Source organism: Motacilla alba, chromosome 1A (assembly GCF_015832195.1).
Source record: "Motacilla alba alba isolate MOTALB_02 chromosome 1A, Motacilla_alba_V1.0_pri, whole genome shotgun sequence".
NCBI lineage: Eukaryota > Metazoa > Chordata > Aves > Passeriformes > Motacillidae > Motacilla > Motacilla alba.
Genome location: NC_052031.1, coordinates 28653640 through 28681070, shown reverse-complemented (window position 1 = coordinate 28681070; position 27431 = coordinate 28653640). Strand labels below are relative to the sequence as shown.

The window sequence follows — 27431 nt, the reverse complement described above, 5'->3', positions numbered from 1 at the left end:
TTGTATGGTACAACTATAGTTTTAAATATGTAGCAGTAACAAGGAGTTATTCTATTATATTATGACTAACACCATGATGCAATATATACAAATACAGGCTGGTACAATAGACGCCTCAAGAAGTGGAAATGCAGGATGTGGCCTACAAAAGCACAGCCATCAGATGACATTCTTAGATCAGACTGCTAATATTTCACCTACACTAACAATCAATTCTTGTCTAAATATTTAAGGTGACTTTCATCCTTGACCATAAATTTTGAGTGTAACACTATCCTGTGCACTTTATTTGCTAATTCAAAAAATCCATAACAAACATCAGTGCAGGCATATGTATATTACAGCCCTATGATTTACTACTAGTCCTTAGGTTTCATAAATGGTAACCTGAGGTACAGACTAAGAAGGGTTCGTATAAATTAATATTACATACAATGAAAATATATACTCATCAATTCAGCTGAGAAAACAGGGAGCTCAGAAAAAGGCTGTGGTGAGCTTCATAATCCTATTATCTATCCCACCAGCCTTTAAAATGGCACAGGCATCATTATATTGTAGCTCCAATGTACTGCAGCTGCAGAATCAAAGAATAGAACAAAGAATTCTCTGAAATCATGTAAGTGTGACTGATCAGAGATGCATTAAATTACTTACACTTCCAGGTTACCATCCTAAAGATGTTATCATGATATCTCCTATCCTTATTAAACAAGAGACTTTCATGTCATATAATTTCTTTAATTTCTATTTCAAACAATACAACTAAAACCCATTTTTCCACTATCGTCTTTTACTTCAACAGATGTCCTTTCCCTGTTATTTCACTGGTGTGCTCTACCAGCTCTTTTGGTGACCAAGTAAAATGCCCTAAATATTCACAGCCTATGCACGGCACTACCAGAATGAAAAAATACCTGTATTCAGGTCTTGTAGGGTGATCATCCCTTGACCATCTGTATCCTGATTCATCCTGCAAAACATACATGCAAAACAGCTGCATGACATGTATCTCAATGTCAGATGTCAAGTACATTTAGTTGCCAAATGGTACTTAATTACTGCAAAACCAAAGCATTTAATGAGCTAAAAAAAATTACCCCTTACAACAAACATCTTCTCAATTTATTCACTGTATCCATTTACTTTTTATTTTCTTCCTCAGTCAGTATTGACGAGAGTAGCTTTGCAATGCTATACAAAACACAAACTACAGAAGTTTCCAAGGCACATATATATGTGCTCTGCCTTAAAGAAGACTTTCATCTTCGAAATACAAATTCCCATCAACACCCTGAAATTACAGAATTTCAAACAGCTGGGTTGCAGGGGGGGTAACAATCATGACCTTTCCAGTATTTTAATTACCTAGTATTGAAGCCTTAATAGGAAAATAAACATCATGAACATGAGAGAAGAATCACCTTGCGTACACCTCGGTGTGGAGGGCCACTTCTTCGGTCGTGGCCGAAACTACGCCCCTCGTTATAGTCCCTGTACTCAGCGTGACCGTAATCGTCATAGCGACTGTAATTCCCGTCCCCAGGTCTGTCAAGCAGTGGTGGCTTCTTGGGCACAATGTTTACTATTCTGTGGTAATCACCCTAAACCACAAAGCAAACAAAATCATATTGCTTTTACCAGCTGAAAATCTGTAATGCATAAACAAATGGAGAACCAAGCTATTTCTAAATATGGGACTTTAAAGAGGAAATTGCACAGAGAAACAGCAAATGTTAAAAATCATACCAGTCTGACAGTGGAACAACTTATTAAATCTAACTGGACACTACTCATAATCAATCCTTAGGCATTACAAGTTTAATTATAGAGGGAAATTTTTAAACATGGTTTAATTGTCTTTTGAAAGTTTATAAGCAGTAGCATTAACTATTTTCTGAGCATTGGTTAGCTACAAGTATTTCTTAGATTTTTACATTATCTTTAGAATGCAACAAAGAAAGTTGCACCTGTAATGCCTACAAAAAAAAAAAAAAGTCCATTTGAAAATACTAACAATTTTCCTTATGTCCACAACATCCTCCATACTGCAGAGACTGTATTTAAGATAGACCTTGCTTCATAATCTGAATAGATAAACACACCCTGAATACAGTGCAGCAAGTGATCTGAAGATTCAAGTGACAGAATTTTAACACTCTCAGTTTTTCTTTTAGAGCAAATTTCAAGCAGCTTTTTGCTAGAACACAAATTTAATTTACTTCCTTCAAATAGCATGTCATACATCATTTCTCAACTAAAGAAATTTTTTGTTTATTAAGTACAAATTGCACAGCTGCAAAAGATATAAATTCAATTTTACTAGAACTAAATTTTATATAAGTCAACTGCAAATAAAAAGTGAATGAAAACATGAATGCAAGATTTTCTATCTTAATTCTTCCTTTAGCAAAAAAAAATGTTTTTTAATGGGTCTTAAACAAAAGTTACTAATGCAGAGACTTGAGTTAGCATGTGCAAGTGCAGTTAGCACTGCAATTTGAGTGAAGACACACAAGTTATTTTTTTAACAGTAAGAAGTCACAATCTAATGCATTGATAGTTTTTGCAGAAAAATACATTGCATTCGCAAACTGCTAAATATTGTCATGCAAAATAATGTTAGTTTTGATTTCACAAATCACCCAACAAACACACTAGAGGGCAATTTAAAGCCAGCCTACAGCCATACAGGGGCAAAGTGGAGACTACATACACAGTCATAATGCTTGAGCTACTCTTACCTCATTGAACATCCTGCACATGAAATTATTTTTTTTTAGTTTGTGGTCTTAAAAAGATGCGCTGTGCAGCTTAAATAAAACTGCTCATGCTTCAACCTCACCCAGAAGATCCCCCCACATAACTACAGTGACACATAGAAGAACTGTTACATGAAAAGTCGATGAGTATCCCTACTTGCACAATTATGTCAAGTGCTTGCAATTCCACGTTCTTTTACAGTAACTGTGTTTCTACTACAATGTATACTTGACATACAATTAGCACCCAGTTTAGATGAGGACACATCTCTTGTTTCTTCAAAAAAAAGATACTTCATTCTGTATCATTGGCACGTCTCATTTCCAACATACTAACCTAGCAGCAAGCACTAAGCATATTAACAGATTGAACACATTCCATTTCACTTGTCTAATCAAAATTAAGTCAGACTTCTACATGTGGACACAAATACAATAGCACAAGTTTACAAGGACAGAAAGTACCTTCCAACTATCTTGAATATGCAGAGCTGTATTAGAAGGAACTCCATATCCATCTTTCAGTATGGCACAGAGACACCATATCTTCCTTTACCCAGCTACTGGGGGTGTTGTTTTGGTACAGATGGGTAATATTAATTGTGATGAGTGTACTCTGCTACTCCCTTCAACCTCAGTTCCAAACACATGTAATATAAAGCTAGCATTGAACTATCTAGTTAACACTTGCATCAAAATGAGTGCATCACATTTTTTGACAATAAATTTTCATAATGCCTAATCACACATTGTTCCCTGGACAGCCTGAAAGATTATGGGAATTTAGAAATGTCAATGATGCAATGGTTAAATTAAATTTGCCACGCATTAGTCAAACAACTGAAAAAACATCTGTGAAAATACATTCTGCCTCTCTGCATTTTGGAGAAAGAGGTAGCTAAACATCCTGTTGAAATCAATCAGATTTCCAGCTTGCTGAAAATGAAGAAATGTTACTGTTGCCTGTCACAGTAACAAAAATGTCACAGAACAGCCAACCACTAATAAACTACTCAATAGAGAAGACTACGTAATTAGTTACATAGAGTAACCAAAAGTCTCCAAAGAGACAAGCTGAAAATAAAACAGAGAGAACCCAGAAGATGCACTAAATCAGCTACGGTATTATTTCAACATTTACCATATGTAAAAGGGAAGTCAGATAAGAGGAACTGGCTCCTGAAATTTATTTTGCCAAAAGAACGTTACACAGGATGTAAATAGAAATATCAAAAAGTATTCTTAAAATTCTATTTACGGTGTCATACCTCCAAAGACAAAGCTACAACCTGTTTTATTTATTTGTTGGAGACTTCAGACAAGGGAGAAAAAAAAATTGCCCAACTCTGTGGAACAGAGAATTCCTAAAAGCATTCTGAAGTTATTCTATAGAACAGCATGCACAGCTTCTGCATTTGCTTTTACAAGCAGACCATACATACATAACACACCACAAAAGACTCTGTATCTACAAAGCAGATTTCTGTTGCCACTCTTCTTGTAAAGAGTTTCCTTTACAGGACTCCAAAGCCCAACTTTAGCAAAGATGTACTTTCAACACTTCTTAAAAACATCTTCTCCTATACTATAAACATTATATAAAAAACTTTGTTGGTGACAAGAACAATCATGAAAGAAGTTCCTTTATCACGTCAAGTTAGTCAAAAGAAATATTAATATAAAAAGACTATGAAAAAATGTAACATTAGTATGGCCTCTTGTTCCCCAGAAGTCATTAAAAATCCTGTGCTTAATAACACAAAGAATTACACCAAAAAATCAGTTTACCAAAATACGAATATTCTAAAACAGTTCCAATACATTTGAAAATTAAAAAAAAAAAAAGAAACCAATACTTAATTCAGTAGGCAGCCTATTATTTCTGTGTGGATGCATGTGCCAGATTGCTGACTTCAAGGAACAGGGGAAAAAATGAACTTGGGGTATACTAGGAACTTACACAGGTACATAAATCCATCCCCTATGGTACAGGTCATTGTATGAAGGTAGAGTATAATGTTATAATGCTACAGATACAATGCTTACTGCACACTTACATCACCATGAATCCTTGGAGGCAGACGTTCTCTTGGAACCCGCTCATAGTCGTATCGCCCTTCAGACCACATTTCATCTCTCCGATAGGCCACTTTAGGCAATGAAAATACAATTAGTGAAAACCAGACCCATTATGAACAGACAAAAGGACAGTGAGCAGAAAAATAAAGGTTCTAGGATTTCTCCCAATATAATGTATTATGCACAAGCCCTGTACATACACTTTTTATTATTATTAGCCCTTTAAAATATGGAAAGTATGTAATGTACTTGGAGCAAAAATAACTCGCAGTATGGGCAAGAACATGGAACTGGAAATTAGTCCAGTACAATCAGTAAAATTACAGGACTTGGAGATATTATAAACCACTCTATTGAAATAAATGCATATTGCAAATACTAGATGCACAGACAAATACATATACACATACCTTACAGCAATTTTAATAGTGTTCTGCTAAAAATACCGGAACATTTAAAAAAGTAATTCAACATCTATTTATTAGATTAAATAATTTCTACTTTTAAATAAAATATAATAACTTTAAATTATTTCATCATCTCAACTCTCTGGAAAGAGATCAAAATGCAGCAGATGACTTCTTAGTACAAAGCCCCACATTTTGATTACAGGCACACATACATTCTTTACATGCAGGTACTTCTTGTCTTAAATTGGGAGCCAGCAGAACAAAAAAATACCTCTTTTCAGAGAAAAGTGACTTTGGAAGCAGAGTTGGTCATTAAAGACAGGTGGTAATAAACCATCATCCTAAGAGATTCTACTGATGCTGTGCTAGACAACACAGACTCGAGGAGTTCAAACCTTTCTGCTGATTATAAAAGTGACAAATCATCTACTATGAACACTGAAAGTACATACGAACTGCTAGAATTATATTTTTCAAACCTTCCCTTCACAGTAGTAGCTCTAGCTGTTAAAAACAGTCAATACAGAAAAGTAACAGCAGGTCATGTTCAGAAGGAGAAATACATAATGTTACCTACTTGCACAAAATAAAAACACTTTACTGGAAATAGACTTCTGATGCTATATTAAATTATTGATTAGTACAGATGCTAAGAATCAACATAATAGAGTTTATTAGCTGTAAACAGAGAGAGCACTAATTCTGATATACACTTTTGCAAAATATAACCAACACACACATACTTACTTTTCTGTCAGTTTTAGCAACTCTGCTCCTGAAGATTCATTCACCTACCTACAAAAAAAAAAAGAAGCTGAGGTTAGCAAAAAATACAAATGTATTCATCATAAGTACATTTTAAACTGTTAAGTAAACCAGACAGGTACAATCTAAATCTGTTTTAACCTGTAATCTGTTTTAACTGCCTGTACCCCATGATTTGTCTTTGTAAAGAAAAATAAGATTCAGTTGCATGTGATGAGAAGTTAATTAAAAGCTTTGATCTAACAAAGACTTTTCTTTTGGTAAGAGAGAGTGAATAAAGAAGCTCTTTTCTCAACTACAAGATGCATCTATGTTCAGAGATTTTGACCCTAGCATTGGTTCTAACAAACCAGATTACCTTCTTGAAATTATAGTCCCATTTTATAACAGACTTGACCTTAAGTTTGTTCTACAACCAAAACACAGAACTAGTCTGATGTAGCTACAAGTTACAAATCAAAAGCTGACTAAACCAACCAGCTGATCCTAGTTTTGGTAAGGACAAAAGCAAGAGGATCCACTGTCCCTGCCCTCTCCAGTAAGCTCCACGTAAGAGTTACTAATTCTGAAACCACTGCTCATATTGCTGCATTGGATGGTCAGGTGCATCATCAGAAGCACCTTCCTGGCACTTTCACAGTAACTGCCTCAACTTTTCTTTATTTTGTACTTCTATGACCTTTTCTAGAGCCTTAAAAATCCACACCAGGGCTATATGTGCATGAACAGCTCTTAGGCCAACCCTATGCCCTCCTTCCCGCATTTCCAGGAGATGCTCTATCTGCTCTTAGCTGTCCCCACCATCCTCTTTTCTTTGTGCCCAGAACAGTACTTGAACATTTCTGTGTTTTTATGTATCAGGAGGGACATAATTAGCTACAGCAAGACAAAATCATTATGCTGAAAAGGCATGACATGCTCTGCCCTAAAACACTTCACTGCTGGTCCCTCATGCCCAGGTCTTGCCCAGGGCGGACCATTCCTTCTCTCTAAACCTGCCCACAGCTGGGAAGTGCCCACAACACCCACTGCCTCCCCTGCTCATCCACAGCCCACCCACCTCCCACATGAACAGAGATTTAGGTACCTGATGGCAACCCTCAGTTGTTTTAGACAAATAGCAAAATACCAGAAGCTGAATTCAGATGAGGTTTTCAAGGGTGCTGCTTTTTTTTCCATTTGGACAAATACAGTAATGACCCTGTCCTTTTGCCTGCAGAAGTTTGAAACTGTAAACTGAACACAATGCTCAAAAAGCAACACATCTCAGGAGAAGCTGAGGGCAAACTTACACCTCATGCTGCTTTGTCAGTCAAACCACCCCAACACACATCACGGGCACCAACACTCACAAACACACCCCATTATTTTATCAGGAAGCAAGGCTGATAAAAACATTCAGTGCCAGACCTCACTGAAATGAGCAAGAATTGCGACCAGTATTTCACCAAAAACACAAGCTGCAAAAAGGCAGAGATACACTATCATAAAAGTCAACAGACTGACAAAAAATATACACTAGACAACAAGCAACTATGCAAGTGGAAGAAAAATCTCATCTGCATTAGAGGAATGAAATGAAGAAAGTTAATCAGGCAGAATCAACCATCAAGTACATTGGTTAAAATGCTGCTAAGGTAAACAAGCAGAAGACCAATTTTATACAGAAGACAAAAAAGACAAATTTTAGCTGAGAACAATGAGATAAAATAAGGATCTATTTGAAAATAGAAAAAGACAAAAAAAATGCATGAAGGGAAGAAAATGCAATTCCCAGCATCTTGAACGCCTTTTATCTGTTTCTATAGAAAAAGAAAACAATCCATTTCTTAACTGATGTGACCTAACACAGCTTTAATAACAACCACGGACAGTTTAAACTCTTAGGATCAATATCAGAAAATTCCATTAACAAAGACTCAAGAGCTCCAATCTCAAATTTATTATGCTATATTGAAATTCATCTGTTCTCTCAGTAGGCATGAAGTTGTTGTAAAACAAAGAATGAGAGAAACCTGGTTTTGTTTCACACCAAATACTATAACTCCTCCTGATTAACTATCTTCTATTAGCATATACAACAAAAAAATTGATGTTTAATATTATGATATATATTGCTATTTTAATTTAAACAATCTCTTCCTATTTTTGATCAGAGGTGACTATTTTACCTAAAGCAAAGTCTTCTCTCAAATAAACACATTCTGTAAGTGCAGAGGTCATTCTATGAACACAACACAAGCTGCTCTACTGTAGCTAGCCACCAAGAATGGCTTTACTCCAATAAGCACTATGTTTTGCTCTATGCTAATATAGGTTTTTTCATCAGGCAGACTACACAGGTCTCTTCAGATTTTTTGCACCCTCCTGATGCATTTGCAAAAGCACTCCAGTACTTTGAAACATTTGTACACAATTCTTGTCTGCTTACACTTACTTGAGACATCAATTTTCATCAAGGCTCAAAGTATCTGCTTCTCCAGGAATTTTCTAGTGTGTGCTGTCATCCTTCTGCAGAATCTACATTTTTGTTTTCAACACATACAGCTTCCTAATCCAGATGGCTACATCTTGCCATATGTGAACAAAGCAAATGCAGACACAGGCAGCTGGAGTGCCTCCCATGCCACTCGGATATATCTGGTTTTATAATGTTACTTTGATAAACAGCAGAGACTGACAAATGTGAGCCAATTTTGTCTATTGTCTCTACTTTGGAAAGCTCTCAAAAAAAGCTCAAACAATTTTGTACAAGACGTAGGAGAGATGTAACTTATTATCACTATAAAACTTGCAATGATTCCTGCTGTGAGGATATAAAGACAGTCAGAAAATATTGTTTTATCTTCCAACAACTAGACTCTGAATTTGATAATCTTCAAAGATATCCCAGTATCTCTTACCTATACAGAAGGCAAGGCAGATAAAAATGGGTTTGGGGAAGAAAGTAACTTTCTCATCTTCCCCTCGTACTTGGGACAGGTAAAACACACTGAATAGACATAGTCCTACTGGAAAAATTAAAAAGCAGAAGTATGAGAGCAGAGGGAAAAAGCCAAGACACCAGGAAATAAAATAACATGAGCAAGGCACTAAAAAAAACGAGAGATTTAAAGACAATATGTCTCTGCCTAATAGCAAACATTAGACTGTAAGAGTTTCAAAAGCATTTAGAAGTATGACTGCAACAAGTCTAGGGACATTCACCTAAATACTAAGAGGTTTTCTTTCAACCTTTCTCAACCCATTGACAACGATTTTGACTTAAAACAGTATGCACAAACTAAATATAATTAATAACAGGAGCAGCATTCCAATGAGGATTTACAATCCGACCAGTTCCACTTCCTAACTACATCATTCTAATATGTCACTGGGACAAGAGCAATGGAAGCAATTCATTGGGGATTATATTAATAGAATAACTGATAAAGTTGTTATCTATCTGAAAGCACTTATCTTTGCCTGACCACCTGCAGTTACCGACCTGTCCATCATCAGTGCCAGTGCCATGAAAAGCATTTTCTACCAGGCTCTGATGTGGCTGCTCCATCAGCAATGTCACTGCAAGCAATTGTATGGATCACCACTGCTCCTGTGGCTTTCCATCCTGCAGCACAAACACTCCGACAACCACATAAGGCAGCTTTCCATACTGCTGCCATAACCAGTCAAAACCACAATGCTCTTGAATTTACTCTCAAAAGTAGCAGCTATGAGTAACCAACTCATAGCACTTCACCCAGGGCAAATCACTGCCTCAAACTGTCCTCACTGGTTGCACAGGTTTTTGCATCTTTTTGTTATTTCTGACTGCCTTTGCTCCCTTGAAGTACAGATAAAGAATTTATAGGCTATCCTTGAAAACCCTAATGGAGGGGAAAGAGCCTGTTTAAGGAGTATGAGTGAGAATAAAGAACCATGATGAGTAGACTTGAGATGCTTAAATACTAGTAAGGACTTTAAACATTACAGCATACCGTGTTGTTAAACTAATCACACAGATTCACTCTGAGAGGCTTATTCTAGTACTTATTAGGAAATTAGCTGAGTGACACGCGCATATCTTATTTATCCCTCTAGAAACAAGAAGGATACTGATCCTGCACCAACATACCCACCACACACATCAATGAAAGTGTTTACGATGGGATTTATATAGCCTCCAAACACTCACTGGGAATCATTGTTTGAAATTTCTCTCAGTTGCATGTACAAGGAGGACGAGTCTTCCCTTCAAAACAAATATACAAATTAAACTGAGAATCAAAGCCTTCTGTCCCATATGGGTTTTAAGAGGACTAAACGATGAGCATACAAGCCATCTCGGGCGCTAACCCAGCGGCCGCCTGCCCGGAGGAGCCCAGCGCTGCCGTCCCGCCACGGAGCCCCAGCGCACCTCACGGCCAGCCGGGCTCCACAGGGCTCGGGCCGGCCTCGGGCTGCCCCGGCCGGGGAGGGCCGCGCTCCCCAGGCTATTCCTCGAGGCCGCCGCTTCCCGGGCGGGCGCTCCGCGCCCCCCGAGCACGTGCTCTCCGAGGGGGCAGGAAGGCGGCCCCGGGGCGCCCCGCAAGAAGCCGAGCGCGTCCCACCGCAGCCGTGGGCCAGAGGATCGGCTCCGGCCCCGCCGGTTCCGCGGAGGAAGGCGGCCAGCCCCGGCTCGGCCCCGCTCCCGGCCCCGCCGCTCACCCACCTGCCGCTCTCCCGTTTCCCGCTCCCGCAGCGCGGCAGCCCCACGGCGGCCCCGCGCACCCGCCGCCGCTTCCGGCGCTGCCGAGCCGTCGGCGGAAGCCCCCGCCCGCCGCCGCGGAGCCGCCGCCCATTGGCCGCGGCCGCGCCGGGAGCCGCGCGTCGGCGGAAGCGCGACGGGCCGGGGCGGCGGTGACCGGGCAGGGAGCCGTGTGTCCCGGGCTGTTCCGTCCCGTCCCGCCCCGCCGGGACCGCAGCTGCGCCTCTCCGGGCCGCGTCGCACGATGGGCTCCCGCGCGGGCTGAGCCCCGCCGTGACGGGTACGCCGGGGCCGGGGCACCGCGTGTGTCGCGAACGCTCGCTCACAGCTCGCTTCCTTGGGGCCTTTGCGGAATAGGAAGGGACGAAATAAGCGGCTGGTCTGGGCCGCGCTGTGATGTTGTGGCCAAAGGTGTCCATACAGCGCGTGGAAGTTCCTGAGCACTCTGTGGTTCTGTTGCTTTAATGTCGCTTTGCTCGCACTGAACTCTGAAATAGATTGCGTGTCTTGGGATTTGAGGAGGAAGGGCCGTCACGAAGTGAGTTACCCAGATCCGCCCCTCCTGGGTGAAGCTCTGGGTGAGACCAGATGCGATTGACCCAAGCAGTTCTTGTCGCATCTTGGCTGTGCTGAGAATCCCTTCAAAACGACACTGTTGGAAAAGCTTTGGTGGGCTTTCCCTTTGGAGCGTGGGGAAAATGGTAGCATAGAAATGATGAACTTTTGAGGGCCCTGCGTCTCTCCAAGTGGAGGCAAAAGAAGGCAGCCCAGGCCTCCAGAGCACTCCTTACTTCTGTAGGTATTGCACATTTGTTGTCCAGTCGATGATACACTTACTGCTGTATCATCTGCATTCATAATAAAGTCTCAGCAAATGCTGATTACTACTGGGGATGGAAATGGAATCATATCATTATATCTGTCTGGGACAAAGTTCTACTGATTTTGGCCAAGGTTGATGTCACACCTCCATGTAATCTGGAAAAGGAACATATATAAATTATATGTGTTTGATAGATAGTCCGGGCTGATGGTCTGACTGTCCCTAAGCTTTTGTAGTTAGATCAGTACGTAAAAGTGTTTTGATTCAAACCACAGATCCTTTTTATGTTCCTCTTTGGCTTGAGCAGATTGTATTCTTTCTTTGCTGCTGCTGCTAACCTTATTTACCAACTCTTGATCCTGTTTAATATTTGCATCATACTATTTAAGTGAATATGAGATAAAACAGATTATTCTCTTACAGCTTGTTCCATGCCCCTTGTACAGGGCAGAATTGTAGCAAGAGGTTGATACCCTTGTCAGGGACCAAGGAGAACGTGAGTTTGGTTTCGTCCTTTACCAGACTCTTGATTATTAGCCTGAGCCAAGCTCTTGCCACAACTGATGGTTTGTTGATTTGGGTCTAAACTCTGTTGACACTATTAAATCAGGAAGAAAATACTGTGTTTTAAGGATCAAGATAGAAACACTCTAATTGGCCTGAGTGGGACTGTCTTGAGAAACTTGCTCACAAATCAATTGTACATACTTCAGTTGATTAAATTGTAGATCTGACATTGCTACACTGCACTTAAAAACAAACATACAAGTTTGTGCTTTTAAGTTGAAATACCAAAGTTAAGTCATGAAAGTTTAACTAAATTTAGGCTCCACTTGATGATTCAGAGGCATCTGAACTGTTTTAGTGGTGTCCTCATGTTCTGGGATAGAGTAGAAAAGCCAATTACTGAAATTAATCATTGTCTTTCTGTGATATCCCCAATACCACTGACAGATGCTGCATTAAGCATATTGGATTTAAGCAAAACATATTCGTGTACCTGATCTATTTTTCAGGAGACTTAATCATTGCTCTTGTCAAAAAATGGCTTCTTTTAGTTTGAGTTGTTAGAAAAGATTGAATTCAAGAAGTCATTGTAATGAGACATAACTCTATTATCAAAGTTAATATGTGAAAGTGATAAATGAAGAAGGCATTAATATTACAGCGAGACCATTACATTAATGGGACTTGTGTGCAATTCTGTGGAGGTACTGTAAAGGCTTTTAGTTTAACTTTAAAGCATTTTAAAATGCTTTAAAGTTAAGTAATGAAGGTAATACCTTGAAGATCAAGAAAGCCTCAGAAAAGCATCCAGGGTAAAATAGAAATGTTTTTATTTGTTGAAAAGCTCTAGCAGGATATAGCCTTGAAGCCAGGCTATATCTGACTTTCAGTTGAGTCTCCTGTAGCAAGAAGAAAGCTGAGATGTTGGTTTTTGGTTCATTTGGAGATTTTTGCAAGGGAAGAGGATTTTTTTTTTCCTGTCAGCTGTGAGGAGAGACTGGCAATCATGGAGATTAAAGAATGTGATGAAAATCTTAAACTTATATTGGACATTTCTATGAAGTTAGAAAATTCCTGAAGTAGCAGGACTCAGCCTTGTAAGGATGCACCTCCAGATGACGTGTCTTATCTGGAGACTTAGCTTCAAGCTGGAACAGGCATTTTTTTACTCCTCCAACTAGAAAAACATCGTTATAATAAATGGTGATAACCTTGCTGTACTCCCTCTTGTATTAAAGCTGTGTCTGTATAATGAGTCAGACATTAATAATAAGCAGTAACTCATGCAACAGTCCTGAACAATACAAATTGCTAAAAATATTTGGGCAGTTGGAGCAGCAAAACTGTTAAGCCCAAATTTGTCCAGGGGAGTAGAAACAACATTCAACCTCAGCTGTCTGACAGCCAATGCTGTCAGGGTGCAACTCTTTCAGCTTCTGGAAAAAACAGTGTGCAGCTGAAAATGATGATTCTGTAGGCTGCTTTCATTAATAATTTCCTAACAACTGAGCTGTTAGGCCAGTAGTAATCTCTGCATGATGTCTCACCTTCTCTGTGGAGGTTTGCACTGTGGCATTGTGCAGTATGCAGGCTGACTGCTCTCCAGTTATGCTATTCTCCCTGCTGCCTGCCCACTAAAATGGGGGCTGCTTTGGCCTGCTGTTGCAAGGTGCTCCAGCTTCTCTTGCCTTTTAGGCAGAGTGAAATTCTTGTATTTATATTCTTGAGGTTCACCTCCAATGTTTTCTCGTCCACTGCTGCAATATATTAGCACTGGCAATATAGCATAGTACAGGGTTGAGATTGCTCTTCCTGAATCCTTCTATCCACTGTACATCTGGATAACTGCACTTCAGGCCATCCATTCACATGGCATGTTGCCAAGTCAGTCTGGTTAGGCTTGTCAAGGATACTAATGCCAAGCATCAAGGAATTTGGAATAATGAACCCCGTCTGCCTAACACCAGATGCAATGTGTGGCCTTTATTGCAAATTTATTCTGTTTTCATTTGCTTAACCTTTGTGTTGCCATTTTTGCTCATGCCAAAAACAGTCTCTGAACATGAAAAACCTCAAAATTGAATCACTTGGAAACTGCCACTCAAATGAATTGTGATACAGTAAGCATGTCAGGAAAGAGAAGCAAAGCACTTGGACGATCAGTGTCTACTGGGAATATCAGGCCTTCAGTGTCTACTGGGAATATCAGGCCTTCAGATAACTAAATCATGAAATGCCAGAAAGTATCAGCCGGATTAGAGTGTGATATTAGTTACTTTTGTTGGCACTTGGCCAAGCAATCTGTTCAGACTGGCTACCCAAGAAGTCCCCTAAGAATCTGTAATATGGCAGATGCTGATTTTAATACTTTAGGGTTTTTATCCCTTCATCAGCTTTTGTCTGCATTTTTAAAATGAAGCGGTCTTGCTGAAGAAGTGGCTTGATCCTCAGTTGGGAATTGGCTAGAGGTGTCAGGAAGCAGTAATAGGGCTGTAGGAAAATGGACAAGGAGGTGGAAATTGGACTGTGTAGGGTCTGGGTTTGCTGTGCTATTTGGTGTGACCTTTCATAAGGGGTATGTTTTGATCTTAAATTTTACTCACTTAGCTCTTGGTGTGAACCATGGCTACAGAATGGATCAAAGAGAATGTGTTGTACAGACTTTACACCACTGAAAATCTTGGGAAATGTCTAAATGTGAAGAAAAACATTAGCTTGTCATTTTCAAGTTAGTTTGGTTACTCTTCACCTAGTATTAGATGATGTCTATGTGGTTGTAACAGTATTTTTAATTGATTAATTGTTTCCAGACATATTCAGTTTCAAGAGCATGGAAAAGATTGGAAATTTTTCTGCTTGCTACTAGGAGAATTCTGCCTAGTCAGAAGGAGGAAGGGGAGTGTTTCTACAGAGATGCTGCTCTATGGTCAGCTCTGGACACTTGCAGTTCTAGAGGTGTGCAGAAGCTTGAGCAATAGTTAGAGGAAATGAAAGCATGCCACTTTAGCATCATGTTGCATTGACATAAAAATGTATTTATCTCCCTCCCCACAATAATTAGGACTCTGCTTTAGGGAAGCATATTTTTCCCTCCTTAACCACTTGTATTTTATTGTATGTTGAATGCAGCTGAACTGATACTTGCATAAAGAATCAGATCATGCTGGTACTGGTACAAAGGTCAGTAATTTGACACATTGTCCATAACGTTTAATAAATGGACATTGCTTGTTTCTTTTGGCCCCCAACCTTTCTAATTGTGCAGATCAGCAGAGGATTATTGTAAGTACACTAACTTGCCAGTTTTTTCTTGACTACAAATCAACACACATAGAACAAAAATATGTTAGGATCCAGGAGAGGAAGAAGGAATGTATGTCTTCTGTAGTCCATGAAGGCAAGGGAAATGAAAGCTATGCTCTCCTGCAACTTTATCATGGCTGTCTGGGCTAGGTTTGAAATAAAACTGAAAGCCTTGAAACTATTTTTTTAATTGATTTCTTTGTTCAATACAGTTTAACTGTTCTCTCTTTTTCCTTTCGTCAGAAAAATGAGTGGTGGGTTGGCACCAAGCAAAAGCACAGTGTATGTGTCGAATTTACCCTTTGCTTTGACTAACAATGATCTGTACAGGGTAAGTTTTAAGAGATGCGTTGTTTAGATTTAACTTGTTGACAACAATTTTGACTGTAAAATGAATACTGATATATAAGTTTGTCATGATAAATTTATTATTAGTGAAATGCAATTGTCTGTTGTTAAAACTTTTTATTTTGTTTTATATTTCAGATATTTTCAAAGTATGGGAAAGTTGTCAAGTAAGTGACCTGATATGGTCTTCTATTTTTGTACCTCTCATTTTAAATATTTTATGTCTTTCCTTCACTTGAAAGTCTTGAGCTTTTTGTAATTAAAGTATGAATGTGGAACTTTATCGAAGTTCATTTTTAATAAAGTATAAATTTAATTTAAAAACTGAAAGTTCTTGCAGTCACATACATAATACAAGGATATTTGTGTTTGGGACAGGTTTTGCTAACCATTTCTTAAAAGCAAGTAGAATGTTGTTACATACCATCAGTCCTTTCTCTGAAATAGCTGAAACAGTGTTCTTCTAGTATTATTCCCCTTTCCTTCACCACTGTGGGGCACAGTGGGTGTGAAAGTGGGAGCTTCTTATGTGAACTAGATGTCACAGTTCCCACAACTGCAGTGTACAGTGCTCTGTGATTCTAGAGTGACTGGTTATTGTGACTACTTACCTGAAGCTAGATGTAAGCTGCATTCATGGCTTTCAGTATGTGGGGTATTCATGAACAATATGTGTGAATATCTGCCTCTGTGTTCATATCATAGAAAGAAATGCCACAGTAGGGAACTGACTGGTTTATTTTTCTTTAATTGGTCAGAATAAGGAGACTCAAGTCTTCAGTTTTTAATCCTAAACCAGCAAGTGTCTTCTCTATTTTCTAGCAGCTGTTGCAATAACCTGTGAGATACAGAGTTTCAAAGTTTATGAAGTCTCAGAAGTGTGTTTCAGGTGACAAATAGCAAGAAAAGCAAATATATCCTGACTATTATGACTTCAACTGAGTTTGTTCAGTAAGAAATCAGACTTTCTATGGCTCCAAGAAGTTCCTGGCTCTTTAAAGATTTGTCACACTTAATTCTTTCTATTCTTGTGTTATTAACTGGTATGTTCAGTATCCTGATTAGAAGCCTGACAGTCATACCAGGCTTCTGTTGGAATTCTTCAAAGAGTAGCTTGGCAGAAAAATTAATAGAATTGTCCTAAAGTCAATTTTATTGACACTTGAACTGAATGCATGCAGTTGAACATGTCCTGTCCAAGAGGCTTTGTTAGCAAAGCTGTTATGTTCAACCTTTTTGTGCATGTACTTGGGGAAATTTCAGCTTTCTTTACTGTGTTCTTATTTTATAAACTTTTTATCATGTGGGTCATCTGTTACTTATACAGGTTGTGTGGTAAGCCCTCTGTATTGAAGTGGGGTTTGGTTTTTTTTGGTTACTTCTTAGAATTTTGTCTTGCCCTGTGGCTGAACCTTGTTTTGGTTCTTGTGGACATAGGGAGGAGTGTATTCCTTACTTTTTTATGTGTACTTTGACTTTAATGTACATGCCCCCTGACATTCTGGTTCTCACTGTTGTTTTGTTAGGTTTTTTCAGGACGAAATACAACTGACATAAAGATTGAAAGAATTGAGGCTGTGTGGGTTTTAGCCATACACGCACCTGGGCCCTGTCTTGTAAATTTTTATCTTCAGGTTTTGTTTTACTGTTTCTAGATTTTCATGAACTTCTCAATGTGCTATTGAAGCTATTGATTTCAATGCTAGACTGAAGATTTAACTTTGTATGTCATGTGAAATAACACATGCACCCATGATCTTTGGCTTTCAGTTGGAGATACTTGTAGAACAGTACTGCCTATGGGTAGTGTTTCCTGTTGTGAACCTGTTTAGCTGATTAGTCCTACACAAACATAGATTTCTCAGTTTGGAGGCAGAAAAATTATTGATGAAAAGCAGACTGTGCTTTTCATCAATAATAGCAATGATAAGATTACTCGTGAATTTTCCTTTCACCTCCAGTATATGTAGTTCCCTCCAGTTAGGTTGCATGTAAATCTAAAGATTATGTTCTCTGTTCTTCAAGTCACCTGAGGGAATTAAGAGTGATACTGGTCCCAGAAAGACCCACATGCTTTTTAAAAATCATCTCCACTCTACCTCTAAATCCATGGCCAGGTTAGCTGCTCCTCTGAATTTCTGTTCAATGAGTATTTTTCTTGTTAAATATATTTTAACTCTTTTGCTGTATTACAAAGGTAAGATCCCACTGAGATCTTTAAGGAAAAAAAATATCTCTGAAGTAATTTTAGTGTGGTTCACTAAAATCAATAATGTGGTTATATGTTTTCAGAGTTACCATTATGAAAGACAAAGACACCAGAAAGAGCAAAGGAGTTGCCTTTATTTTGTTTTTGGATAAAGAATCTGCACAAAACTGTTCTCGGGCACTTAATAACAAACAGGTAAGTTTTGAAAAGTTGTTATGGCAGGAGGGTTGGGCTTTCAGTCCCAAAACATTTACCTTTTCTTTCCAATTTTCTATAGTTGTTTGGAAGAGTAATAAAAGCAAGTATTGCCATTGATAATGGAAGAGCAGCAGAATTCATTCGCAGGCGTAACTACTTTGATAAGTCTAAGTGTTACGAATGTGGGGTGAGTAAAACCAAAAATGTAGAGAAATGGACAAAGGTGATGGGTTGAGATAAGAATAACTTAATAATTGAAATAATACTAAATAGTAGTAGTAATAGTAGATGGTAATGGAAGTAACAAAGAGAAATAAAAATCAAGAAAAATAAGTGATGCACATGAAAACTACTGCAATGACAGCCTCCTACTCTTTGCTTCAAAGTATCTGCTTTTGCTGTATCTTTGGAAGTTCATGATTTAGCTGGCAGTAAAATAAATACAGGAAACAGCTGTTTTATATAGAAGTGAGTTTTAAGTTTTAATTAATTCCTGACTTTTCCTAAACATAGTAATGTAGGACAATGATATTTGGATAGTGTTTAATGTCCAATACAAACTTGATTTATATTCATAACACTTCTTACAGCAATAATGTCACCACACTCCTGTGTCTTAAATTGTTAATTCTGAGGTTTCTATCTTGTTTTGAATATAAACCATGTGTAGTGTATTCAGTTATTGTAACAGACAAAAAAATCTACTGTGCTTATAGCTTGTTCTCAGTTTGCAGTTAAGCATGCATATCACCACTAATCTCTTCATTTCCATGGCAAGCCTAGAGAAAAGTTTGTCTTCTGTGTGCTAATTCAGCATTCCATTTATCTTACTAATTGCTCCCATCTTTTTCCCTCATGATACGCTTTAACAAATAGTTGTTTGTAATGGCTTCTGTTAAGCAATATTTCTTTTTCTCCAAGGAAGCAGGACACTTAAGTTATGCTTGTCCTAAAAATATGCTAGGAGAGCGGGAACCACCAAAAAAAAAAGAAAAGAAGAAGAGAAAGAAAGTAGTGGAGCCAGAAGAAGTGTATGTATATTGAGTTACATGTTACTATTTTTTTAGGAAGCTTTTTCATACTAAACACTTAAATTAAAGATCTATATTTTTTTCTCTCTCCCTGCACAATGAAGTGAGGAGGAAGAAGAAAGTGAAGAGGAAGGTGAAGACCCTGCTCTAGATAGCCTCAGCCAAGCCATAGCTTTTCAGGTACAAAATTGAAGCATGGCATATTTATTATATTTTTTTAATTAAACTCCCTTCTTTAGCTGCTTTTCAGAAGCTCTGATATACATGCGTAGGTCTGTCTGGTCTATAGCACTTAGTGGGCTCTCGTTTGGTAGCAGTAACTGTTGGTAACTATAGTTGGCTTCTTTTCATTGCTGGCATGTTCAGTGGGATTTTGTTTGGGTTTCTTGCTCTTTCACTATTGCTGTACTTGTGTGTTGCAGCCTTTTTTTCCTTCAAGCTCCTTTGGTATTTTCTTGTGTCGTCTCTGCTGTGATGCTCTGCTAGGTTTTTGCCCACAAATCCCTCTTCACTTTGTTGTCTGAGGAGACAAAAAACCAGTCATGTATAAGTGACCAGACACATCCTCTGTCCTCACTGGAACGTCCTTGAACATGTATTACTGGGACACTTCCTTTGCCTACTACAGACCATCACATTCTCTAATAGACCTCATCTCCCAAAACATACTTAATGCATATTTTTTTTATGTAGCTATCTTATCTAACATCTGTATTACTGTCTTTATTACTTCTTTAGCTCTACACCCTTTTGCCTCATGAAACAGAACAAGCCTGACCTGATATTCAAATTTCTTGGCTCCCTGGTCAACATTGTTGCCTGTCCCTGTCCCCTCCAAAAAACCCCTCAGGAGTTAATAACTTTGTTCTGAAAGTGACTGTATAACTGTTCTGAATGAGTGCAAGACTTTTATATGATGTAGTCCAAAAAAGAGATTCACATATTCACAATGTTCCTCTCTTTCCCCAAAAACTCCACAACTGGAAATAAAACCTATAAAGGCAGGAAACATTCTCATTTCTATTGATGTCTCACTATTACCATCCCAAGATTTTTAAATGGTAAAAATAGGAAGCTTATATTTAAAGTATTAGTTGAATAACCTTCAGTAATAATCCCCAAAGGCACTCATTATGTGAATGAATGACTGCAAAGGACAATGGATAGAAGACTTATTAGCAGAACAAAGCTGATTCAATAACTTCAGTTTAAAACATGAGGCATTTTTTGCTTTAGATCTCTAAAGAGATCTGCTTAGATTTTTCGCTTTAGATCTCTCTATATTTTTGGAAGTTTGCCATGGGCAAAATTCCTCTTTTTGAGAATACATGATGGTCCAGGTGGCTGCTGTGGTGTAGAAGACAGCTTATATGTGAGAAATACTTCGACAAATGTTTCCTAGTGCTTTGATCACACAGTTTATCTAAAAATAAACCCTTGTAATTCTTTTAACTTATTTAAGAATTCAGTGTATATTAAGAATTAGCATTGTTATTTGTAGTGCACCTTAATTCTTTTTAATCCCAGCTAATACTTCTCTTTTCTTGATTATAGCAAGCTAAAATTGAGGAAGAACAACAAAGATGGACACAGACTGCAGGGGAATCTTCAATTTCAGATGATTCAAAACGTCCACGGATTAAGAAAAGTGCTTATTTCAGTGATGAGGAAGAACTTAGTGACTGAAATAATACTGTTCTAAATGCATATGTAAGATATATATAGTGTACATTTTGTAAAGTGCTACAAAGTGATCTGTAATACAGGTTTGTTTTGGTGTTGAAGACAGTGAAAATCATGGGGGTTTTTTATTCTGTCCCCTGATTCTCCCATCTTTTTTATATCTGTGTCTCAAAACCTTACGTTTCAAGGCAACTTTTTAAAAAAATGGTGTAATATACACTTAAATCCAGAAAAGTATCTGAGAATGCATCTTGCAGTTAGTGTCTAGACCCAAGTCCTAGCAGTGAAATGTTTCATGAGAGAATTTCCCAAGGCTTTTTTCCTAAGAGGAGTTCCTCTTAGGATGACTGTTAACACCGCTGATGCTTTATGTATTAGTCTGTTTGGAAGCAGTGCTTTAGCAGTACTTCAGTAGATTATGAAACTTGCATTAGTTCCTCTGCATAGGATTGAATTTCAGCTTTAGGCATTGTCTTTTTACTCTTCATGCAGTACTATAATAAATTATTGTTACATCAACACTGTTTCTCCTGACTGCAGTTTGAATGCCTAATAGTAATTAGGGTTATCCACAGAGTTTTAAATACACTTGGATCTAACCTGCATCACATCTGAACCTGTTGGCAAAATCCAAAAGGCATAGTTTCCTACATGCCTAAAAACCAGCTTTCATGTGTACTTGGAACTGTCATGGTCTCTTAGCAAAGTGTGTTGCCACGTATTTTGCATTTAAAGCTTTTCAGACTTTCTCTGTCCTTAGATCTCTCTAGGGTTCTAGGCATGTTGTCCTGTAGCTGTGATCATTCCCAAAACCACAGACACATGGTGATAGTGGTACCCATTTTATATTGGTGTGTAGTCTAAACTCCTCACTTTTAGGAAGCACAAGATAAAATACATTCATAATTTCACACTTTGAATAAGAGACGAGCTGGCCTCTTTCTATTTTCAGGTCTTCCTGTTTGCTCATCAGGACTTGATTTTCTTCCAAATATAGAAAATGTAAATCCAAATATACCATTATGTATTCTTAATTAATACCAATTTATATTCAAATATGTAACTGGGTGCAAAGCAAAGAAATATGCACTCACACCCTCCAAGCTAGTATAAAGTAGTGACATTCAGAACATCATTCTGGTGCCTTCCATTGCTCCTTAAACACAAGAATTCAGAAACAAGAATGAAGTAATTCAAGTTTTTTCTGTGTAAGCTCCTCAAGTCAGAATTGGAAGGAGTATTGGGCTCTAGATACAGGAAGATCTTGGACTCAGTAATGAATGTTTTTAAGACTGACTTTAATTTTTTTTGAAAATATGGTATATTAAATCTGAAGCTTCCTTCACTGAACTTCAGGAAGATCTCTAAATACTGAACAGCTGAGAGCTAAACTGCCAGGCATACTGTTAATAAATGAAAATCACACTGCATCATGCATATGTGCAATAATGAAGCTTGAGGAGTTCTAAAAGAAGCAAGTAATGCTTTTCTTCAAATGTTAGGTTAGGGCTCAATGGCAATCCAAAAAAAAAAGCAACCACCCAATAAAAAAGATTATGCCACTACATAAAATCAGAGTTGGTCTTCTTCTCAAATACCATATTCAATGCTGGTTCTAAAAAATGATAGAAAACTAGAATTTGACAGAGGACCAGTTTGACTTTGTCCATGACTTTGGTTTGGAAATATTTGATGGCTTGTAAGAATTAAGATTTCAGTGAAGTGATCAGACAGCAAGCTTCCACCTTTTATTTCATTACACCATGTAATGTAATAGTGGAACTCACTGCCATGAGGCTTTTTTCAGGGTCATGGGGTCAAAAGGATTTGACTTACATGTGGAACAGGATATTTTAAAATGTTAAAGTCTCTGCTCAGAAATATCCTCAAATAAAAAACAAAACTGACATTGTTCTGACCTAATACAGTACTTTTTCCAGAGTTCCACTAGCTGAAGCACATTGATGTATCTTTCTAGTCTGCTGCCTCTGCCTCACTGCTTTCCCCATAGGGTTTGGTTTTGTCAGCATGAAGCAGTAGCTCAGTCCAGACTATTACAACTGACCCAATGTTGTTTCTCCATGCTCTTTTAATCCAAGCATAAAGTCACTTGAGGTAGGTGACATTGGAAAAGAAAACTAAAAATGAACCTGCTTCTGTGCAGAATTTGCATTTAGAACTTTTTACCTTAAATCATCTTCCTTTAACAGTTTTCTTATTTCTTAACTTCTGTGGATCAGCAGTGTGTGTAGTTTTAGTAGTCGAAGAAGGCATCTAATGCCTAAAACACAGTCTGAAGGGACTTTCAGGAATAGGATTTTTGCACTTGGCTTCCTAAATAATTTTAAGTTTCAGTTCTTTGTTGGCAAGATAACAAAGCATTTCTAGGTGAGAAATTCAGAACACTAGCATTAGATAACCATTACATTATATGGCATAAGTTCCTGTTCTTCTTCCTTGAATACAGAGTTGTTTTCTAGAGCACCCCCAATGCAACTGTTTCATTGTGGGGAAAAAAAAATAAGGCCAAAATTTGTCAATAAAATCTCTTTATGACTTTCAGCATGGAGGGATTTGCTCCTATTCATGCTACACTCCCCTACTCTAATCAGCACGGCTTCAGATTTCCTCCTGAATCCCATCAGTGCTGAGGAGCAAGGGAAAGTGTTAACAAGGGTCCTAATTTAGATCAGGCCAAGAGGGTGCAATTAGTGCTCAAAGCTCAAGCAAGGCAGTGGTGCTTTTGTCGGTTTGGTATCATAAAGCAGGAATGGGTGTTGGTGGCTCTGGGCCAGACAGGTGAGATTGTGTAGCTTTGTTATCAAAAGAGAGAAGAATAGAAAATGCCTTGTAGAACACCTTCCTGTTATTGTTAGAAAAACCACAGAGTTTTCTTCTGAGAGGTTCATGTTCAAGCTCTATGTTGGTTTGGGGTTATTTTTAATGCTTTGAGGCCCTACCTTAGGCTTGCAAGCTGAATTCTGGTTTTAGAGTATAAATATGGCTCTGAATGTAGAGGAATTTATACTAAGTGGGAGACTTTTTTTTTTTTTTTAATAATATCAAAAACTTATGTCTCTCTGCAAATACCTACTTACTAGATTTTGTCTTTTGTATTTTCAAAACAGCTTGAAAATTGTCTAAATGTGTTTTGGGTCATAAGACCTCTCATCTATTGAAATGGCTAACACAGTAGTGTCTACAAAATCACTAGGAGATGCCTTTTATCTGTCCTTGGGGAAGAAGGGATATGGAAGTGGGATAAGGATGATTAGCTTAATTGATTATAAGTGGTATTACTCATACTGTGCCTGTGCAGCACTTGTTAAAACCACTGCAGCTATGAGACACAGGAGTAATTTTAGTCCTTGTTTAGTAGGCTCCCACTATGTTTTTGGCACATTCAGGTTACTGCTCTCAGCAGAGCAATAGAAAGGACTGTAAATATAAAGAACTACATGTACCTAAATAGGTGATCTCTGGAAGAAATTGTAAACGCTTTATCTTTGGCTTCTGGGTCACTGTATTTTCTGGGATAGCCCTTCTTTAATCTGCAGAGATGACTTACTGTAGCATAGGAAGGTGAGCTGTGCAGGCTGTTTAAAATTTTAAAGTATGGTTTACATATAGCTTTTCTAAGCAATTTAATAAGTGCTACTATGAGTGTTTCTATTTTATTTTGCATCTGCAGTGTCTATATGATGGTATAGTCCATCACTCTTCTGCCATTGCTCTTCTATAATAATATTTCCAATAATATTCTTCCAAATGTGCTATCTTAAAATAACTGGTATTTGATAGCTGATTGCTTCTTTTTAGTACAGATTACAAAACCATTTTTAGGTGTCCTTAAAATGCTCATCCTCAGCAGCTTTGTTTATCTTACAGATCTTAACAGGGTGAGAGTTGTTTCCGGTAGCTGTTGAAGGCAATTAAAAAAAATTACTGTGTTGCTTCTTCTTTGCAGAAAAAGGTGTAAAGTGGAGGATTTAATCACTTTTAATGTAGATGACCTTATTTCTTGTATCTATGCTGGTATCTGTAAAAAATATCCTAGAAGGAATAAGCTGAGGAAATAGTCCTCAGCTTATACTATAGGAAATAGTAAAGAAAGCAATATTTTTTAGTTTGAAGAATTGTACAGGTTTGAGAAACAACATTCCATCACTGTCAGGCTAGCCCTGACCCTGCTGTGCATTCAGACAGATGAAATGTGTGCTTATGCATGCATTTAATGGATGTGACAGGTAATGCAGCAAGTAAAGAGTTGCAGCAATTGTGGCAGTAGAAGGTGATAAAAGCATGTGAAACATTTAACCAACCCAGTTAGGGAATGTGGGTCACAGTGGCTTGAGGAAATACCACAGTTACTAATATGAGAAGTTTCCTGTCTGATGAATAGGATGCTTCAGAGACTCTAAAGCAACTCTGAGGTTTTAAGTTCATGAAAGGCAATAGCTATGAACCTACATCAAGATGAGCTGATCCATTAAAATTCAGTTTTATCAATATCCAGTTAAAGAGAATTAGAAGGCATCCAAATTTAGATACTGCATCGAGCTCAGTGCAGTGCAGCAAAAACTGTCACTTGGTTGCAGGAGTAAAGATGCATTATTTTAACTGTTTAAGTGGAGGCAGAGGATGTAGATGTGTTCTGTTCAAACAGATGTGGCTGTGGAAGGAGGGTCCCAAAATAGAAGCAAAAGGCATATTAAGGATTCTGTGGGTATACTGTGAAGTTCCAAGGCACTAAATTGTATTTTTAGAGTGGGATAGTACTGCTTGTACCATGTTTGCTTAATTGAAGAATTAGTGGTTTATATTTGAAAATTATCAACCTTTTGGCTAGTACAAGTTTGTACTGACGTTCAAATGCTCAAGAAAGGAAGAGAAACTAAAGGAGGATACAGTTCTACAAAAGACCTCACTTGAGATGTATTTGATGTGTGAATTTGATTAGGTGGCAAAGAGCCATCTGCCCACGAAGCCTGGAGTCATGAGGGTGCATATAAAATGAAATGACTGAGCAGCATATGGCAGCTAGGAAAGATGAGAACATGCAGTACTTGGATGCACTACTTTTGAGTTCATGAACCATGTATCTGGAATGAATGACTGTAGTCCTTGAAATTATGTTTTTTCCAAAAAAGTTTTTGAAAATTTGTCAGCTAGGTTTATTTTCATCTGCTGCAGCATAACATTTTAAAGAGTTTTGTTACTGTGGGAGGCTTTCACAGGAAACGCTTAACTGAGGAAACTTGATTAATTAAAATCTGGAACACAGTTCTGTGCAAGGGTGGATTCTCTGCGAGTCCCAAGCCTGTGGCATCCCAGAGAATGCAGGGCCCCAGGGCCTTATTCAAGTTCATATCTAATTTAGCTGAAGCTTCTGGAGAATGTCCAGAATTCTCTTCATTCACTGAAAATTTGGGTCAAGCCCATGATTAAGTACTTGAGTTCAGGACAAAGTAGCCCTTGAAAAACATTCACCTTTTTTTACTCTTGTGTTATCTGTGCTAGGATGGTGGATTTTGTACTGTATTGCTCACCTTTGAAATAGCAAAGTGGTTGACAGGAAGGTACCCAGTTCTCTTGATCTGAATATGGTAGGAGCACTTCACACAGATTACTTTGCACCTTTAATAAAGGGGCAAGGAGTAATTATTATAACAGCATTGTCTGGATGCAATTCACTGCCTCCAGGGGCTGGGAGCCAGTGGAGAAGGGAAGAAGGCAGGCAGGGCAAAGGATGAGTAAGCCAAATATCCATCCAGAATAAATGGATGTCAGTTATGCTAAACATTTGAGGTTTCCTTCTACATTTCTCCACTGTACTTTAGATCAGAGTTTATGTGGATTTAATTGATGTGGTTGTCTGGAGTGTGTAGATGTAATGTGTCTAACTGCACAGACTTCATTTCAGTCACACAGAAGTATGACATAGATTATATTAATGCAAATGAGGCTCACTACATCTTCATGTTGTCTTCATGCTTTAACTGGCTTTTCCTGGGGCACAATGATACCTGTCTGTTAGAAGAACTACTTTTTGTAAACTTTCTACCTAGGTAGTTTCTGACATGGAAGACTTGAATGTAAACAGCACAGTGGATTTGTGGAAATTAGGAGATTCTATTCTGGGTAGGAAAGGAAGGAGAGCTTCAGATGTAATAAGAAAAATGGCAGGTGAGACTGAGAATTTTGGTATAACAGAGTTCAGCATCAGAATAAGGGACAAAAGGGAGAAAACAGGTTGACAAAAAAAACCACACACACGAACACACATGCCTGTAGCATTAATTCCCCTCCTTTTAAAGAAGGCTTCTATAGGAAATGAGTGATTTTGCATATTGCTGTGAAGGTTTGTTTTTTCACATTCAACTCTGAACTCAGTTATCTGATTTTCTCAGGTGCTAGACTTCACAGCAACACGGTAAATGTGGATGCAACTCAGTTTTTTTTTTTTTTTAATTAGGTCACAAATGACTTCTCAGTCTGTCCTTTGTGTCACCAGATGTAGTTCAAGAGTGCTTTAGCCAATAACTAACTTAAAAGGATGTATCTGAAAGCTGGTGCCTCTTAAA

The 27431-nt window shown here is 38.2% G+C and overlaps 2 protein-coding genes across 2 annotated transcripts in view; one reads left to right on the top strand and one right to left on the bottom strand.

The window, feature by feature from the left end:
- PPHLN1 (periphilin 1) overlaps positions 1–10774 on the bottom strand; it is a 63119-nt gene extending 52345 nt beyond the window's left edge. Inside the window, exons 1-5 of the mRNA XM_038153007.1 lie at positions 10710–10774; positions 5999–6046; positions 4820–4911; positions 1425–1604; positions 918–973 (exon numbers count right to left, since the gene is read on the bottom strand). Of these exons, the coding sequence (XP_038008935.1) occupies positions 918–973; positions 1425–1604; positions 4820–4911; position 5999 (329 nt within the window). The 5' untranslated portion in view covers positions 6000–6046; positions 10710–10774. The remainder of the gene's footprint in view (positions 1–917; positions 974–1424; positions 1605–4819; positions 4912–5998; positions 6047–10709) is intronic.
- A 77-nt stretch (positions 10775–10851) lies between these two features.
- ZCRB1 (zinc finger CCHC-type and RNA binding motif containing 1) lies at positions 10852–22419 on the top strand. The gene is made up of 8 exons (XM_038154849.1): positions 10852–11025; positions 15622–15709; positions 15865–15893; positions 18019–18130; positions 18213–18320; positions 19055–19164; positions 19269–19344; positions 20719–22419. The coding sequence occupies exons 2-8, from the start codon at positions 15626–15628 to the stop codon at positions 20848–20850; spliced, it is 651 nt and encodes a 216-aa protein (XP_038010777.1). The 5' UTR covers positions 10852–11025; positions 15622–15625; the 3' UTR covers positions 20851–22419.
- Positions 22420–27431: the final 5012 nt, after the last annotated feature.